This window comes from Mesoplodon densirostris, chromosome 6 (assembly GCF_025265405.1).
Source record: "Mesoplodon densirostris isolate mMesDen1 chromosome 6, mMesDen1 primary haplotype, whole genome shotgun sequence".
NCBI classification, from domain to species: Eukaryota; Metazoa; Chordata; class Mammalia; order Artiodactyla; family Ziphiidae; genus Mesoplodon; species Mesoplodon densirostris.
Window position 1 is genome coordinate 7,904,494 of NC_082666.1, and position 18,312 is coordinate 7,922,805.

Below are 18,312 nucleotides of genomic sequence, written 5' to 3' on the forward strand. Positions count from 1 at the left end.
TGCCACCAGGGAATCCCTGGGTAACTTACTTTAAATGGACTTGTGCCTATTGAATTTTGATAGTTATTGGCAACACCAAGGAGTTTTTTTTTTTTTTGCGGTATGCGGGCCTCTCACTGTTGTGGCCTCCCCCGTTGCGGAGCACAGGCTCCGGACGCGCAGGCCCAGCGGCCATGGCTCACGGGCCCAGCCGCTCCGCGGCATATGGGATCCTCCCAGACCGGGGCACAAACCCGTATCCCCTGCATCGGCAGGCGGACTCTCAACCACTGCGCCACCAGGGAGGCCCCAAGGAGTTTTAAAATAGGAGGTGACAAGGTTAAATCTACAGTCATCCATCTACCCACGCATCCGTCCATCCACACATCTATCCCTTCCTATATGCATCTATACATATGTATGGATATATGCATATGCATGATATATATGCATCCATCTATGCATCCATCCCTTGGACAACCATTTATTGACTGTCTATCATGTGACAGGCCATGAACTGGATGTGGGGACACCATGGGTGAGGTGTCTGATCCTGTGAAGCTCATGCTGTAATGAGAGAGAAGAAGATAGAATCACAAGCGTTTGTCTAGGGCCAGATAAAGGTAAGGATTCTCTAAGGGTACCCCCCCTTTCTCCCGCTGTGATTCTGTTCTACAGGCTGATGTCCCAGGCGGCTCCTCCATTCCCCTCTACTCCTCCCTCACTCCTATTCCACTGCTTATGCTCACTTACCTCCTGACTAGGAGAACCTGGTGCCATTCAGTCAAATTCAAAATCCTGGGAATAGTCAAAAAGTTCTAGTGGGTAACTATTATCACTTCTCAACAGCTGTTCCCTCTCTCTTCCCACTGTTCTGGCTCCACCGTGGTCTGAACCACCAGTTTCCCGCTGGAATGGCTGTAATAGCCTCCTCACCTGTCTGCCTGCCTCTCTTCTCGCCTGCTGACGACCAGCCCGTTCTCCAAAGAACGGAAAGAACCGGAAACAACTTTCAAACTGGAAAGGACTTTCATAAAGGTATTTTGGATCTTGTCACCAACCTGCTTACATCCTCCCATGGTGTCCTTTCGGGCTTAGACTAAAATCTAAACTCCTCCCAGGCCCAGAGGGCCCACGTGAGCTGGCTCCTGCCTGACTCCACGCCTCTCTCTCCTCCCTCCACACACTCCCCTCCAGGCACACAGAGTCCTGGAAACATGCCAGCTCCCGCCTCTGCTCCCAGGGCTTCCTGTGCTTGGGGCCCCCTTCTTATGTAGGTCTGGGCTGAGATAACGCCTTGCAGAGGCCTTCCTTGATCATCTAAATCAGGACTCCCAATCCGATCATCCTCTCTCAAATTCTCCTGGGATTCCTTTTCCAGACCACTTACTTGTCTGAATTATCTTATTAGGTACTGGTTTCCTCTTATGTCCGGTCAGGGCCTCAGGGAGGAAGGACAGGCTATGCTTGGGAATTTAGGGGGCTGGAGAAGTAAGGAAGTGCCAGCCTGGAGCTCCCTGCTGACTACTAACTCAGATCCCCATGTCCCTCCAGGCCTGAGCCTTTTGCAAGCACAGCCTCTTCTGGAAAGGTTGATATTCTCTTTTTTTTTTTTTTTTAATATTTATTTATTCTCTTTCTTTATTTTCTTTATTTTTTTGGCTGCATCGGGTCTTCGTTGTGGCACGCAGGGTCTTCGTTGCGGCGCCGGCTTCTCTCCAGTTGTGGCGTGGACTTCTCTCTGGTTGTGGTGTGTGGGGTTTTATTCTCTCTCTAGTTGTGGCAGGCGGGGTCCAGAGTGCATGGGCCCTGTTGTTTGAGGCACCCGGGTTCTAGTTATGGAGTGCAAGCTCAGTAGTTGTGGCACCAGGGCTTAGTTGCCCCGCGGCATGTGGGATCTTAGTTTCCTGACCAGGGATCGAACCCCTGTGCCCTGCATTGGAAGGTGGATTCTTTACCCCTGGACCACCAGGGAAGTCCCAAAGGTTGATATTCTTATTCCTAATTTATAGACGAAGAAATTGTGGCTCAGAGATGAGAAAGTTTAGAGTGTCTCCTTCAAGATTCCTTCCTATGCATGTAAAACTACACCCAAAGTGTGTGTGACACAGGTGGTCGGTGTTGTGTCAGCCAGATTTCGGACCCAGTTCTGTTGGCTCCAGGGCAAGCGATCCTAGCCAGACCATACTGAACCCCCTCTCAGTTTGGAGTCCCTGAGTCTTGGTGTTTCGAACCAAGGCCATACTACCAATATGCAGCAGAACCAGGATCCTAACTCAGGCTTGTCTCGCCCCAAATGCAGCACCCTGTCCTGGCACCTAGCTCTCTCCCTTAACCAGGACCCACCTCGGAAATGAGGGAAGGGAAACTTCCTGGGTTCCCAGCCCAGAGGCTCAGAGAGATAAATACCCCACCCGAGCTAAGTCTGGCAGCCAGGCCCACCCTGTTTCCTGTTGGAGAGGCCTGGGGTTACTCACGGTCACAGCTGAGAAGTCAGCCGGGCCTTGGGACATCCTTGGCTGGCTCCCTCCTCTGAAATCCTCTTCTGGGGTCAGATAGCCACAGGCCTTTCCCCTGTGGAGCAGGTCCAGCCAGGATTAGTGAGAACCCCCACTCCTACCCCAGTGTGAGCAGCACAGCTTAGCACTCTAGTGCCTGTGCTCCAGGGTCAGGACCCTAGTCAAGTAATTATTTATTTATTTATTTATTTATTATTATTATTTTTTGCGGTATGCGGGCCTCTCACTGTTGTGGCCTCCCCCGTTGCGGAGCACAGGCTCCGGACGCGCAGGCTCCGGACGCGCAGGCTCAGCGGCCATGGCTCACGGGCCCAGCCGCTCCGCGGCATATGGGATCCTCCCAGACCGGGGCACGAACCCGTATCCCCTGCATCGGCAGGCGGACTCTCAACCACTTGCGCCACCAGGGAGGCCCCCTAGTCAAGTAATTTAAACTCTCCAGGCCTCAACTTACCTGGCTGTACATGGGGATACATAAAAGTACTGGGAGCTGCTATTATCATTCTTCTCCTATCTGACTAACTGTGTTTTTCAAATTATGGGACAAACTGGAGAGAAGTACAGGTTGCCACCCATTTTACGGCTGGGAATCAGGAGGGAATCAGAAATCTGAGTCCTCAGATACATGTCCCAACCTAACTCATCCGAAGGTGCACTTGATTTGTCTTTCAAATGCTTCTCAGACTCCAGTTTTCCTGCAGTGCTGTGGTTCTGCTGTCATCATCTCTGGCCTGGATCACCACAACAGGCCCCTCACCCGTTTCCCATCTTTTCTCTTCCACACTACCTGTAGTCAGAGCAAGCTTCTTCTAACAAAAAGCAAATCTGTCTGGGTCACTCTCCCGCTCAAAACGTGTGCGTAGCTCCCCTCCTTCCTCTGATCTACAAGACTCTGCAAGATCCAGCCATTACAGGCCTTCCAGCCATACCTCTCGCCTCCTGCATCTCTCAAAGAGCCACAGTGCAGGAGCATGGAGGTACTCACAGCTTTCTGTGGGCATTGCAGTCTCTGGCCGCCAGGCCTCTTGAGGTTCCCTCTGCCTGGACCCTGCCTGACTCAGGGTATGCGTCCTTCCAGCGGCTTGGATAACTTTGTGAGGCATTCTGAGTCCCCCTCCCCTCCACCCCTGCCTCCACTGAGCTCCCTGTTAAGTCCCCCATTACGGTTCTCATCCACCAGATTTGTCTCTGCCTGTGTCCCTGTCTGCTTCTCCACCTGATCTTGAGCTTGGCGACGTTGGAGATGGCAGGCCCACCAGTCTCACTCCTAAATCCGAGCCTGGCTCAGGGGCACCTAAACATTTGGGGACTGAATCAATGAACTGCAATATGTTGAAGGCCTGGGAAGTTAAAAGCTCCTGAATTGGTCTCTGTGTCCAGGGCAGTTAATGCAGGCAGGGATACCAGCCATAACTAGGTAAGAAGCTAATCAACAACAAAAGGCTTTGATAGAAGCCTGGAAAGGGAGAAGATGGTTCTATCACAGGTTGCGTGACGAACTGCTTTAACTCAAGCCCTGGCGAAGCCTTTGCAGGCACTTCCCTCCTCAGTGCTGAGAAATAGAGATTCGAAGCCAAACACCTGCATGGTCTAGTTCCGGCCACCTCTCTTGGGTGTGTTTTCTGAAAAATGGGACTCGCTACCTTCCGGGCCTGATCTAGTCGTCAATGAACTCAAGTCTGGGAGGACACTGGAGGGCCACTTCAGCCATAGTGCTCATATTGTTTCTTCTCGTCATTGTTTCTCCTTTTCTTTTGCTCGCGCCCTCCTCCTTGCCGGCCTGCCGGCCCCGGCTTTCCGCCCCGCGACCTCCCACTGCCTCCCCAGGGCCCCTAGCCTTTTCTCTCCGCTCCGCCCGGACCGAGGAGGCGGGCCCAGATGGGCGACGCACCAATCCGAACGCCTCGAGCTGCCTCGGCCTCCCGCGAGTCCCGCCCCACGCCGCCGTTCGCCAATAGCACTCCGCGCCCGCCCCGCCGGGCCGCCCATTCGTGGGCGGGCTGAGCCCCCGGCGCCCCGCCCCTCCCGCGTTCAGCGGCGGCTCCGCGGGCGGCCGCTCTGGGCCTCGGCATTCTCCGAGCTGGGCCGCGCAGCGTCGGGCGGCCGGTGGCGTCGGGATCGCAGGCGGCGGCGCTGCTGCTCGCGGGGGTGCTGGCTAGAGGCGGCGGGTGAGGCGGGTGAGGTGGGCGCCACCGGCCGGCCGGAGGGGCGCCTCAGCTCCGCTGGGGCCCGCGGAGCGGGACCCGCGGAGCGGGACCCGCGATCGAGGAGGAGGCGGCGCCCCTGCTGCCTGGAGCCCGGCCCGGTGCCCGCCGGGAGGGGGCGGTGGCCGGACGTTCCCGGCCCGGAGCGTCCCCGACGCGCCTCCCGGAGAGGCCCCCAGAGCTCCCGGCCGCCCCCTGGGGGTGCCCTCAGCCTCCCCGGACTTACCTGCGCGGCTGCCTGGCACCCAGGAGCGGGAGCGTGGGCGCGGCGTGGGCGCCTACCCCCGGCCGCCAGCGGGGCGGGGGCGGGGCCGCCCTCGGCCTCACCGGGCCGCCCATCGCCCTCAGTCTCACCGGTCCGCCCGCCTCGCCCAGTCGCGCGGCACGAGCTCCCCAGGGACCGCGGCTCGGGATGCTGTCCGCCAGCACGGCCGCTCGCGCGCCGCCCGCCATCCCTTCCCTTGACTCCTGGGCCATGCCCCAGTGTTTACATGCCGGTGAAGCCCCCGGCCACTCCGAACACCTCCAAGCCCCAGCTCCCCGAGGGTGAAGCCAGCCGGCCTGCGAACTGGACTGGTAGTTCAGACCAGGGCCCTCCGGACTCAGATCCCCATCCGCTCTGCCGCCCCAGCCACCATCTGGGCGGAATCCGGCTCTGGTGTTTTGAGGAGGGGGTGTGGTGTAGGGAAAGGAATCCTGGGGATTTCTGGCTCCCCCCCTTTTTTTGGCCTTCGGGGCTTCAGACTCAGGGAACTCGCTCATGGCTTTTTTGATGAAGAAGAAGAAATTCAAATTCCAAACCACTTTCACCCTGGAGGAGCTGACTGCGGTCCCCTTTGTGAACGGGGTCCTCTTCTGCAAGGTCCGGCTGCTGGATGGCGGGGATTTTGTCAGCTTGTCGTCAAGGTAGGAGCTGAGGCAGGCCTGCCTGCAGGGAAGGGGGATAATGAGCCAGATCTAGTCACTTGGCGAGTGTGGAAGTGCCTCTTGGGGTCCAGAGAGTCCTGGAGATTATGTGTGTTTGAGGCAGGTTTGCACAAGGCAGGACTACTGTGATCTGGGAGGTCTGGGCCTGAGGAAGCTGGCAGGGTGCTGGGCACCCATCTGCAGGTGACCAGCCGGATACCTGGGGGCTTGTTGTTTCAGCCCCCTCATGGGGCCTTGCACACAGCCCACAGTAGGCCCATTCTGCAGACTTGTATGAAGAGCCCAGCGGGGTTTGGCCTCGAAGGGCTGAGAAGGGGGGAGGAGTGTTCCAGGGCATCTTGCACCCAGCTGGTCACTCGGGCTGTCATATGGTTTAGAGCCCGGGCCAGCCACAGGTTCCCTGGCACTCCCTGGCTCCTGGGAAGGTCCAGCCCCAGGCACTCCTGGTCTGGCTGGAGGGTGGTGGCTGGATTTTGGCCCGCCCAGCCCCCTCTGAGTCACTGTCCTCTTCTGGCTGGAGCTGGACTGCTTTGCATTGCAAATGCCCTTGTCAAGGAGGCTGCTGCCCTCTCTGAAAGAAAGAGGCTCGGTTAAGTTTAGTTTTTGTGTTCTTCCCCATCCTGCAGGTCCAGCTGCCCGGCTCATTGCTGAGGGCGGCTGAGTTCCCAAGCTGCGCCCACTGCCTGGGCCCATCTGGGGTCACATAGTCCTGGAGTGTGACACATGGGAGTTTGAGTCCTAGCTCGGCCACTTTGTGGGCCCAGTACAGGTCTCTCTGTCAGAGTTGTGAAGAAGTTTCCGCAGAGAGAATGGGGTGCAGGGCCTGGCCCAGTGCCTGTGACCCACTGGCTCCCTTCCTTGGTCTGTCCCTTTGCTCCTCAGGCCTCCTTGTGGGCCCAGTTAGCTGGAGCTACCTCACAGTTCTGAGATGGGGTGCCTGTTACAGATGGAGAAACTGAGGCCCAGAAACAGGGAGTAGGTGGCTTGCCAGGGACCTCGAAGGAGGCAGTTGTCAACTGAACTTGGCCTGTTTGGAGACCTGTTGGATGAATCTGGTGGTCGAAGGTTCTGCTGGGAGGAGGGAAAGGAGGCACACATACAGCCTAACCCAGATTTAGGAATCTCCAGTGTGGGACAGGGTGGGGTGCTTTTTCTGTGCACTTGGGTCCGCTCAGGCTGGGAGCTGCTTATCTGAGGAATTCAGACGAGGGCTGCCCTTTGCTGTGGGGGTGGGAGGCTGTCCTCGTTGCCTGGGAAGCCTGTGATCCCGTGGCCACCCACAGAGTAGCCCAGCCTTTCTGGGAAAGGGCTGTGGTGCTCAGAGCTAGGGCCTGGGGTCAGCCAGTGAGTGGCCCGGTGACCTAGGGCAAGTTACCTAACCTCTCTGATTCCAAGAACCAGCAATTATTGGTGCTTTGCTCCCTGTTTCACTAGCACCTCTCACTTAACCTGTTGACTGTGCCATGGAGCGGAGTGGAGGTTGGGGGAGGCCTGTAGTATTGTTATTCCCATTTTATAGAGGTGGCTCAGAGGCTCAGAGAGGGAGTGATTTCTCTGCGTCAATATAGCAGAGCCCAGATTCAAACTCAGGATGTGCTTTTGGCCTGTTCTGCCTTTGAGCCTTAGTTTCTTCTTCTGTGAAATGGGAGAAGTCATACCCACCCCTAGAGTTGTGATGGGGAATGGGTACTGTATATACCATGTCTGACCAGGCAGATTGTTGCAGCAGCTGTTGTTACTATGGTAGAGGGGCCCAGGCCCCAGCCACTCCTAGGTCTTGGGGGGACCAGGTGGAGTCAGCAGAGAGCCTACATCTGACCTGAGGGCTGGGGGCAGAGTCTTGGATCCTGCTGAAGAATTAGTATTCAGCCCCAGGCTGAGGTCTCAGCTGGCTTCCCAGGCCCTGGGGCCACTGTCACCCTACCTGTCCGCCTTTCAATTGCCTTAAACCTGCCCCCTTATCTGGGAAAGTCTGGAAAATTCCAGGTCTCAGCCCACAGTGTCTGGATTTCACCTCCCTCTCCCCTTCTTCCCTCTTGGCAAGGGGCCATGGATTCCCTGAACCCGGCTGAGCCTGCCTAAACAGGCTTTCCCAGCCCTCATCCTGGATGAAACCTGAGTGGCATGAGGAGGGAAGAGCTGACATTGAACCCCACACAACTGGGCACTTAGTGAGCTCTGGGTACCTGTTTGCTGCTGGGCATGTGTGGCTGGAGGGAACAGACACATTGGGACTTGAGGCTGCTTTAGAGCTGCTTTGGCTTTTGCCCAGGAGATGGGGATTCCTGGGTTCCTACCCTTCCACCCCCATCCCACACACCCTGGTCTGCAGCCTGGGAGCCCCTCCTCACAGCCCACCTCTCCAGAGGGCCAAGGCCCTATTGTTTTGGAGGTGGGGTAGGGTCAGGGGTGACGAGACCTGCTCAGTTTATTAGCACGCTGTCCGTAACCCCGGAGACCCCCGACATGTCCCAGGGAGTGGGGGTGGTGGCAGCGTGGGTGGTGTCTGAGCAAAGCAGGCCCGAGGCCCCACTCCTGCAGCAGCCACCCCCCTAGCCAGAGTGTTTCCCTGTGTGTTGGGTGCCATGGCAACAGCTGGGTACACAGCTCCAGCCTGACCCAATTTGAGCAGGTAGAACAGGTGGTACGTTGCGCTGTTCCCCAGCCTCATCTTTCTGAGGCCTTGTGAGCCATAATCCTCACAGCTACCACGTTCAGTGCTACGTGCCAGGTGCCGTGCTGAGCGTTTTTGCACACGCTGTGTCTGTTCATCCTCTCGGCCATCCGGAGAGGTCATCTGGCTAGAAATGCAACTGGGAAAATAACCATTTTATCATTAGGGTTTAAGCTGCCTTTGATTGTGCATTATTAGATGCCAGGGACCTGCTGAGCACCTCGAATGCATGATCAGCTGAGTCCTTGAACCACCCCGTGAGCTGATGAAGAAATTGGGGTCAAGAGACCTAACGTGATAGACCCGTGTCACTCAGCGAGAGAGTAGCAGAGCTGTGATTTAAATGTGGGCAGGTCCGGCTCCAAGGCCCTGCCTTGCCTTGGTGGCGGAGGGCTTGAAGCAGCTACAGCCTCGTGTCATGTCCTCAGACCTTTGAAGGAGGTTCTTTTTAGTGGGTTGGGTGGTACAGGGAAATCCAGATTTGGATCATTTCAAGGCACTGGGCTAGATCCTGTGAGATCTGAGGAAAAGGGGCCTCGGGGCCACAGGTGGGGGTGGAGCTGAAGTCCACTGCTGTGGACTTGGTGCCAGGCACGGGCTGGCACTGGGGCACAATGGGCATTTGCCAACGTCTCTGCCTAGAGGCCTTCCAGCAGACGCATCCAAATGGCATCTGGGAGGCTTTCCTAGGGGTCCCAGGAGGGATGCATCCCAGCCAAGTCTGGTGAGTCGGGAAGCAGTGGACCAGGCTGTGGTCTCCCTAGGGCAGGCTGGGCACAGGCTTCCAGCCTTGAGCCAATCTGTCTTTCAGGCAGGAGGAATCCCAGACATCCTGAGAGGTCTCTGTGCCCAGCTGGCACTGGTCCTGTGGCCTGCCCCATGCACGTGGCTGGTGGTGGGAGGGAGCGAGAGGGAGGCGTTGATTTACCTTACAGTGAGTCCTCTCTGGAGGAGACAGGCAGAGCAAACCTCCTTGGCCAATGGATGGGGAAACGGAGGCTGGGGGCAGGGAAGTCACTTGTTCAGGGTCACTTCGTAGGAGGAGCTAATGGCACAGCCGGATGGGCTCTGGTTGGCCCTGACTTCTGTCCCCTGTGCAGTACCCCTCTTTGCATGAAGGGGCAGCCTGGGCCAGAAAGAGAAGAGGGGCCCCTCCGATGGCTCTTGCTGCTCTGCACTTGGGTGCCAGGCTGTCTAAGAAGCAGACTGTGTGACTTGGGCAGGCTCCCACCCGTCCTTTCTTTTTGGCAGCTTTGAATTCTCAACTATCTCTTCAGTGGGGTTTTTATTTGGGTAGCCTTTTGAAAGAGGGCATGCCTGCTCACAGTACAGGTACTGACTTCTCTCTGTGGGCCTGGCCTTGAGCAGGCCGGGACGGGACACCTCCGAGGGATGTCTGGGATTTGTGGGGGGGCGTGAAGAAGACCTTGGACAGCTCAGCTCTGCAGCTGGAGGCCCTGTGCCCGGGCCTGGGGAGGCCAGGTCTTTGCACACACACACCACAGGCTTGGCTGGGCCTCTGCTTCCCCGAGGCCCTCTCCCTCCCTCCTTGGAAAAGGCTGCAGCTGCCACTTGAATCTGCTGCCCTGCGAGGCCTGCTCTCATGCACATCTTAATGCGGAGGGAGGGTCGTGTGGAGATGGAAACACAGTTCTGTTACTTGGGCCCAAGGGTGCAGGGAGGTGGAGGTGCAGTGGGACCCTAAGGCAGGCAGGGCATCCACTTCCCTTCACAGATCGGGAGCTCTGGAGACCGAGTGGGGAGGGGGCAGGAGGAGGAGGGGGAGGAGGCTGGCAGGCGCAGGTCCCTTTTCCACATTTACCGAGCACCCTCTTGGTCCTGGGCTTTCAGAGGTGACCGGGACCAGACAGCCTTGCTCCCATGGAGCTCCCCATGGGGTGGGGGCAGTGTGCCTGCGGGCATCACAGAGGAAGGGCTTCCCTGAGGAAGGGACCCTTCATGGGAGCCTTGTGGGCCGAAGGGAGAGCCCTCCCTATCACAGTGATGTGCCCCATCCTGAAAGCATAGGCTCCATGAGTTTGGGAAGAGGTCAGGCAGAGGCCCCCAGCTGGAAGGCACTTGGTCAGTGATCTAGGCAAGGGGCTGGCGTGGTTGGGGTATGGAGAGGGGCAGCACGGGGCTGGCTGCAGTAGATGAAGATGGGGGTACCTGGGCTGGACAGTTGCTGGCTTTGGGGGTCCAGCCGAGGGGCAGGGGGGCAGTGTGCCTGGTTTGCCAATCAGGATGCTGGCTCTTGGCTGCCAGGTGGAGAAGATGCCAGGGTGCCTGACCAGTACTCAGTAAGGGCAGTTGGAGTTGTGGCCTGGCTGGGCCGTGGCAGGCAGAGGGAGAAGAGTGGGCACACTGGAGAGAAGGTGGGCGGGTAGAGCCGGCAGGCGGGTTTCCTTGTCCTCAAGTTCCTGGCACCACACCCAGCACTTAGTAGGTGCTGGAAGATGGAAGTTCAGAGAGTGCACAGTGGCCAAATGCGGCTGGGGTTTTGTTGCCCTATACAGTGCTCTAAGAGTTTTTGACAGCAAAACAAAAATCTTTTAAATCAGAAGATCGAGCAACGGTGTCACGTGGCAGCAAGTGGCCCAAGGGGCTTTGCGCTGCCTCCTCTGTGGGCTGCCTGCTCTGGGCTCCTCCTGACCCCCTGCATGCCCTTGGATCCCTGACAGTGGTCTGCCTCCCTCATTTGCTCAGGCCAGCCCGCTCCCCAGGGCCCCAGTGGAAGGCCTTCCGTGCACAAGCTGGGGCCTGAGGAGGCGGGTGCTTGCGGAGAGACGTCTTGCTGGCAGGCTGCAGAGACCACCCATGGCAGCCAGGCTATGGCACCAGACCATCTGCGGGCTCCCTCGGGGTCAGGCTGTGCGTGGCCTTGGTGTCTGCTCCTTGAGGCCAGCCTTTGCCGCCAGCTGGCCACACCATTGGCAGGTGCCACCCTGGCAGCCCCTGCCACCTGCCTGCCAGCCTGGCAGTGGCAGAGCCCTGACCCAAGGTGATCTGGCCCTGTGGAGCCAAGGCTGTTCCCCGAGGCCTGTTCCTCACTTTGATCTCTGTTCTGGGAGCTACTCTGGCCAGGGGTTCTTAGTAGCAACCACACCGTGTGTCGGAGGGCCCCGAGTGCCCTTGAACTCTGCTTGTTCAGTACCTGGAAGTCCTGACCTGCATTCGCAAAGCCCTGCCTGGACCTCGTGATAGCTGCTAGCATGTCTGCTCACGGGCCTCGCAAGCCTGGGGATTCAGTGTGTGGAGTCTGGTGACTGCTGTGTGGTGACCCTGCGGTCACTTGCCCGCTGCTGGGAGGAGCAGTATAGCACCCATGGCAACCAATATAGATTTATCCTCATCTTATCAGACAGCCACGGAAAGGTGTGAGCAGGGGAGAGACATCAGATTTGCTTAGAACGAGACCTGGAACTAATTTGGGGCGAGGGCGAGGGCGAGGGCTGTCTCTCTTCATTATCCACTTGGCCTGGCAAGTGCTTTGGGTTCTGGGGCTACCAGACCCACCCCCAGGGCCTCAAATGTGCTCTGTGACCTGAGGTCTATCACCCTTGGGCCTTCTGGCTCTCCACGAGGTCACACTGTGCCGTTGGTGGCCTTGGTGAGGCCTGAAGCTGCCCAGCCTGTGCCTGGCCTTGGTGTCTGCTTAGGACTTTCGTTGCAAACCCTCGGTCTCTGCTGTGAGCTTCTTTTGGTGGCCTGGGCTTGGAATGGCTCTCAAATGCAGGCCTGGAACCCCCCACCCCCCCCCACCCCCCGTCTGCCCAGATGTCAACTGGGAGTGGCCAGCCCGCAGTTGGGAGGAAGGAGGACGTGCCGCCTATTTGGTCAGGCTGGTGGCTTGCCCTGCACCGGCCTGGGGAGGACATTCCCGTCCTCTGCGTCTTGTCGCCTGTTTGACCTTGGGCAAGGGACTCAGTCTCTAAGCCTCAGGGGCTGCTGGTGTCTTCCTCGCAGTGTTCTGGGGAGGACCACGTGAGATAACGCCTGTCAAACGTCCAGCTCGGCTCCTGGCACGTGGTTGAGGCACTGGATGCGCCGCCGCCCATCCTTCCATCCCTGGCTGAGTCAAGGTGGTGGGCTGGATGGCGCACCTCAGTTGTCCTTCTGTGGCCGCTGGAACTTCCCTGTGGGCCGGGACTGACTGGGGTGCTGTCTCTGTCTCATGATTCTAGGGGTGCTGTGGGAGAGGCTACTTCCGGAGGGGTGGGAAGCAGGTGAGGAACACACCTAGTGTCTAAGGAGCTGAGCCTCCTGCTGGAGCTCAGGGTCCCCAGTGGGGCCTGTGCACTTTCTTGCCTCTGTTGGCTTGAACCTGCCCTGTCTTGGGGTGCTTGGCTCCGAGCCAGCCAGTGAGAGCTGGAGTGCTCCCGGGGTGGGGCGGGACTAGGGTGTAGGGGGCTTCTGCCTGCAGGAAGGGGCCCTCTGCACAGCCAGTTCTGGGACCCACTCTGGCAGGCAGAAGACTGCCCCCCACGTGAGGCAGAGGGCAGACTCTGCTGGGGGCTGGGGGAGCAGGGGAGGAAGCCAGGGGCCCTTGGTGGGTGGCAGGCCCCTGGTGCTCTCTGACTTTTACCACACCTTACTTTTCTAGTTGTTTGCTTCTGCAGTTGCCTTGTCCTCAAGCTCCCTTCCCCCGCTTCTTCACCTGGCTGAACTCCTGCTCAGCCCGAGAGCCACCTCCTCTGGGAGGCCTTCCCTGGCCTCTTTTGGCCTTGTACACCCCTGTGGGCCATGCGTCTTAGCTCCTGCCCCAGACCGTGGGCAGGAGTGACCTCTGTTGCATCTTACTCCTGGGGCCTCCTGCCGAGGGTTGGCGTTGGCGCAGGGCTGGAACTTTTCTCCCTTGGCCCTGAACCAGTGTGGGCGCTGCTGGTGCCGGACCAAGTGCCAGTCACCGCCAGCTGCTGGGGCCCAGCCCCTCCCCACCCCCGTGCGGGAGGTATCAGCGCGTGTCAGGAGCAGCCCTCGCCTGCATACCATGCAGCTGGGCACTGCCTTGGGCTCAGAGGCTGCGATTGAGAGGCAGCTGGCCGCACCGATGGGTTGTGTCGGGTGGACCCTGTGTGTGGAGTGGGGATGCTCCTAGGGGGATGGGGAGCAGGCAGGGGCTGGTGCCTGCCCCGGGAGGCACCTCGGCAGCTACTCACTGGCTCTGTGACCATGGCCAACAGCCTTGTCCTCTCAGCCTGGGCTTGCTCCTCCATCAAATGGGGTGCGGGTGCCCACGTGGGGGCAGGAGGACTCCCTAGATCAGGGCGACCTGTTTGCACAGGGCCCGGCACCCGAAACCAGACTAAACGTGCTGGGGAGGGCGCTGGGGAAGGCAGAAGTCTGCGCCCTTTTTGCACGCAAGGCGCCCTTCCCACCACTTCCTCTGAGCGAGTGCTGGACTCTCTGCAGATACACAGAGGCAGCACACCTGCGGCTCCCCGACCCCCAGTCCCTCAGGGACAAGTTCCTGAGCACCTTCTGTGTGTGGGGCCCCGTGCAGCTTCCCGGGGCTCCAGCCCCGCCCCACAGTGCCCTGCCCTGAAGTGCCCCACCCAGGAATGGATGCTGGGCTCCGTCCCAGGGACAGTAGTAGGTGAATAGGTTGGGGGAGAGGGGAGAGAAGAGCAGCACAGGGCAGAGGGAGGCAAGGGCAGGAGTGCTGAGCAGGGAAGAGCTAGTGGCCTGGGGGCTCGGAGTGGGGGAGGCCACGGGGAGGGGCTTGGACTTCTCTGACCAGGGATCCACAGAAGGGTGTGAATCAGAGTCAGAGCTGTATTTTAGAACCCCCAAGGGCAGCCATGGGGTTGACCACTTGGGACTCCACATTGTAGGAGGGGAGGTGGCTGTCAGCTGAGCGGAGCCGTTTCCCACCTCTGTCATCATGGAATGATTAAAAACAAAACTCTGCTGCTACGCAGCAGCCGTTGCTACTAACGACAAGGACAGTGTCGCAAACAACCTCGAGGGAAGGAAGCCAGACACAAGAGCATGCTGTGCGGTGCCGTTTATATAAAGTTCAAAAGCATTCTGATTAAAAAACCCCATCCTGATACGAGTCAGGATGATGTTGTCTTTACTGGGGTGGCGGTCATGTCTGGAGGGGACTTCTGGGACCTGTGAAGTCCCGCTTCTAGGAGACTGGTTACACAGGACTGCTCTGAGAGCCAGTCAGCCGTGCACTGATGTGTGCACGTGTCTGTGTGAGAAAGGCCTTGAGACACCCACACCTTTGGTCATGCTGGGCACCTGAGACCCTGGAGAAGGTCCTCAGGTCTTTCCAGGGTCTTTCTGGCAGGGCAGCCTGAACCATCCTTACCCAATAAGCATCACTTATGAGCCTTAACTCAGCAGTTGCCAGCAGGCTTCTCTGGCTGGGGATTTTCCTTCTGCCTCTTGCAAACCCTGGCAGGGGCTGCTGGGTGTGGGGCTTGGTGGTTCAGAAGGAGGGCGTGCTCCCAAGGCTGCCAGACCACCGGATCTCTCTGAGCCTCGCTCTCCTCTTCTGTGAAATGGGGTGATAAGCTCCTTCTTGGTGCTTGGATTAAGTGGGTTACCACCCCCCTGCCCCCACGCCCCCGTTAGGTACCCAGCATAGCCCCCGGCACAGAGTAAGTGCTCAGGAAAGGCTGGCAGTGGTTGGTATTAATGCAGGGCCGTCATTGGAGAGGATCCAGGGGTGGGAGCAGGAAGGAAAGGTTCACCTTCCTCCTGCTCTCCCCTTAATTGTTTCTCTTCTCTCTTCCTGTGTTTCACCCATTCAGCAAACATTTGTGATTCGAGCCAGGCTGCTGCCCTGGCCCTGCACTGGGCACTGGGTCCAGCATTGGCCGAGACAGCCATGGCCCCTGACCTTGGGCCCATGAGCCAGGGGAGACCATTAGACACATCCGCTCTCCAAGACATGCTGAGCACGGCGTGGGAGGGGAGGCATCCGCCACTCCTGCCTGCTCTGGCCCTGACCGCTGTCTTTGGGGATGGACCTTTGACTGGGTCCTCTCCCTGAATGCGGGAGAAGGCCTGACCCAGGGCTCCAGCACCTCCTAAGGGTTTTCTGTCGGCCAACGAGGAATCACATGGACCTGGGTGAGAATGGCCATGCCCCTTTTGGATGCAGACAAGACCAAGGCCCAGGTTTGTTTCCCAGTGTCCCACTCAGGCCTGGCTCGTAGTAAGTGCTCAGTTAACGTGTGTGGACTAAGTGAATGGCAGGGGCAGCGATTAGCCCAGGGTCAGTCCATGAGTCTGCAGGAGAATCAGCTGTCTGGGGAGGAGGTGGAGATTGGTGAGTCAGGGCCTCCTGGTCCCACCTGACCCCAAGCCCTTTGTCTTGTGGTTGGAATCTCAGAGAGCTACTGAAGATGACCAGCAAAGCAGGTCTTAGTCTGTGCTGGTTTTGTGAGGAGACGTGACTCTGGCTGAGTGGTCCCTGATTATTCCTCGGTCACCTCAGAAGTCCCAAGGGGCTGTGGGGAATGCGGTGTGGAGCAGTGGGAACACCTGGGGGCAGATCCAGAGATGGTGATGACCTCTGACCCCTCAGTGACTACAGAGTGCTGGAGAAGGTGACCTGACCACAGCTGGAGGCCCCTTTCCTGGAGGTGGAAATATCAGTGCAAGAAGGTCTAGGGTGGCCCTTATTGGGAGCAGCAGCGCCATGAATGTCACTAATTTAGTCATCAGAGGCTTACTGAGCACCTCCCATGTACCAGGTGCCACCCTTAGGACATGGGAAGCAGCAGCGAGTGAAACAAAGGCCCTGCCTCCAGGACCCCTGCGCTCTGGGACATGGACGCCTCCTTCCATTTTCACCATGAATAAGACCCATGTCCAGAAGAGGAAGTAATTTGTCTGCAGTCGTTGTGGGGAGGGTGCTATCAGAAAAGGCTATGGGGTTGGGTAGGGGCTCAGAGGTCAGGGACATCCCTGTGACTCACTTGGGTCCAGCTATTCAAGGAACTGGGCTCCGGGGATGGGGATACCTCCCTCCCGTTTCTTCCCTTCCTTGGGTGATTCAAACACCACCCAGGCGTGAGTCAGCCAGGAGCGGCCTGAGCACGCCTGGGCTACTTGCCCGTCCACCTCCCAGGACGTCCCAGCCAGGTTCAAGGTCTGGGGAAATGTCCTGATCCATGGTCCTGGGGTGGGGAAGTGGGGCCTCCATCAGGGCCCTGGCTTCCTACTGGACCATCTGTCTCAGAGTTACTTTCGATGGTAGCGGCCATGTCCCCCTTTCAGTGTGAGTGTCCTCTGGGTATGTGCCAGGCCCTGTTCTCTCATTAGGCCTTTTAGCAAGCCCGTGAGACAGGGCAGGGCAGTGACTGAGGCCCAGAGAGGTCGTGTCCAGTGAGTGGCAGATCCTGGCCTTGGTCCCCAGCCTATCTGCCTCCTGTACCCTTGTCTTGTGAGTGAGTGGTCCCGCTGGGATCTCAGGGGCTCAGGAAGGGAAATTCCCTGTGCACAGCCAACCCCACAGCTCCGTGTTTTACAGTCGTGGGTTCTGGAACGGAGGAGGGAACGTTGCTACTATAGCCCAGCTGCGGCTTTGAATTTGCTTGCTTTGAATTTCTAGGGCCTGGGCCTAGTTTAAGATTCTGAGGTCAGACAGCTATGGGTTCAGATCAGATCACGGCCCTCTCCCAGCCAGACCTGGGGTCGGTGGCTTCTGTGCTCTGAATCTCAGTTTCCCTGCCTGCGACATGGGGATGGTGGTAGCTACCTCCCAGGCTTGGGGTGTGGACTCCAGGAGGTCAGGCAGGGAGAGCTCTCAGTTCAGTGCCCGATAAGTGGGAAATGCTCAGGAGGCAGGAAGCTGACATTATGGACTTTCATAGGAACATTTCCCCACTCTCCCTTCGACCCTGGATTGACCAGGCTTCGTGCCCAACACCAGCAGGTCTTGACGAGTTTGGCCCAGTGCCATGCCCCACTGACGGTACGCTTTGACCTCATGACCACCCCTCCTTTAGGACAAGACTGGTCTCAAGGCCGCCTCTTCCCTGGTATTGAGACTCGTGAAGGATCAGCCCACAAAGCGCAGGGACACTGACGGCTGCTGTTGTCCCCTGAGAACAGCTTTTCTATCTTAGAGCATCTTCCCAGCGGTCCTGCAGGGCTGGGGTGGGGGGTGGGCTCCTGAGGTAGGGCTTGGAGGTGCAGTTCACCCCTCACCTCTTGAGTGACCTGCGGAATCCCTGAGTGTCCATTTGCTCATCTGTGAAGTGGGTGCTGATCGTGTCTGCAGAGGGTACATGCTTGAGCAGCACCTGGCACACAGAAGGGTACCCGGGAAACAGGAGCCAGGCTGGGCCACATTTGGTGATGGGGGCACCTTCGCCCAGGTGCCTGGGTTTGGACCTGCACTTGGTCAAAGCCAGCAGTTTACTTCGGATTCCTTTCAATGGCCTGCTTTCCTCTTGGGCTGTGCATCAGTGGAGAATAGCATGCCCACACATTCGCCTGGGTGATAGGGAAGCTCGAGCTGCCTGCAGAGCCTGCCTCTGGGTCCAGGCACCTCTGCGAAGGCAGAGCCAGGGAGGCAGCGTGCCTGTGTCTGTAAAATGGGGAAGCCAGCGTCTGCCCACTTTGGGTTATTTGATGCAGTTCCAGGTTACCGGGCTGGTGAGAGCAGGAGTGGAACCCAGGTGCCTCTGACTCCAGAGTCCTCACTCCTCACTGATGCCTCTCCACCAGGCCTGAGTGGCTTGACTTCTAGGAACTTCTTGCTGCCTCGTGTCACGGGAGGAGGGGCTGGCTGTGTCAGAACTGCAACAAGCTGCTTCCCCTGCGTGCAGCCTTGAATTCCTGGCAGGAGCCAGATGCTGCTGGGCGGCCACGTTGGCCACGTCACTGGAATGGAGGCTCTACCGCCCTGCAGCCCCTGGACAGATGCCTTGCCTGGTCCCCGGGGTGGGCCCCTCCCCAGGCGGCTGTACTTTCTTCTCTTCAGGGAAGCACAGGCAGATGTTGTCAATTTAAATTGTTTCCTTATTAGACTCTCGCCTTTCCC

General features: G+C 58.4%; 1 protein-coding gene and 1 long non-coding RNA gene across 2 annotated transcripts in view; one reads left to right on the forward strand and one right to left on the reverse strand.

The window, feature by feature from the left end:
* Positions 1-727: 727 nt before the first annotated feature.
* Positions 728-4,994, reverse strand: LOC132492239 (uncharacterized). Its single transcript, XR_009532791.1, has 3 exons — positions 4,929-4,994; positions 2,457-2,553; positions 728-777 (listed from the first exon to the last, which is right to left on the reverse strand). It is a non-coding gene; the product is annotated as an uncharacterized LOC132492239 (long non-coding RNA).
* Positions 4,560-18,312, forward strand: part of EEIG1 (estrogen-induced osteoclastogenesis regulator 1) — a 37,043-nt gene continuing 23,290 nt past the window's right edge. Inside the window, exon 1 of the mRNA XM_060101608.1 lies at positions 4,560-5,608. Within this exon, the coding sequence (XP_059957591.1) occupies positions 5,463-5,608 (146 nt within the window). The 5' untranslated portion in view covers positions 4,560-5,462. The remainder of the gene's footprint in view (positions 5,609-18,312) is intronic.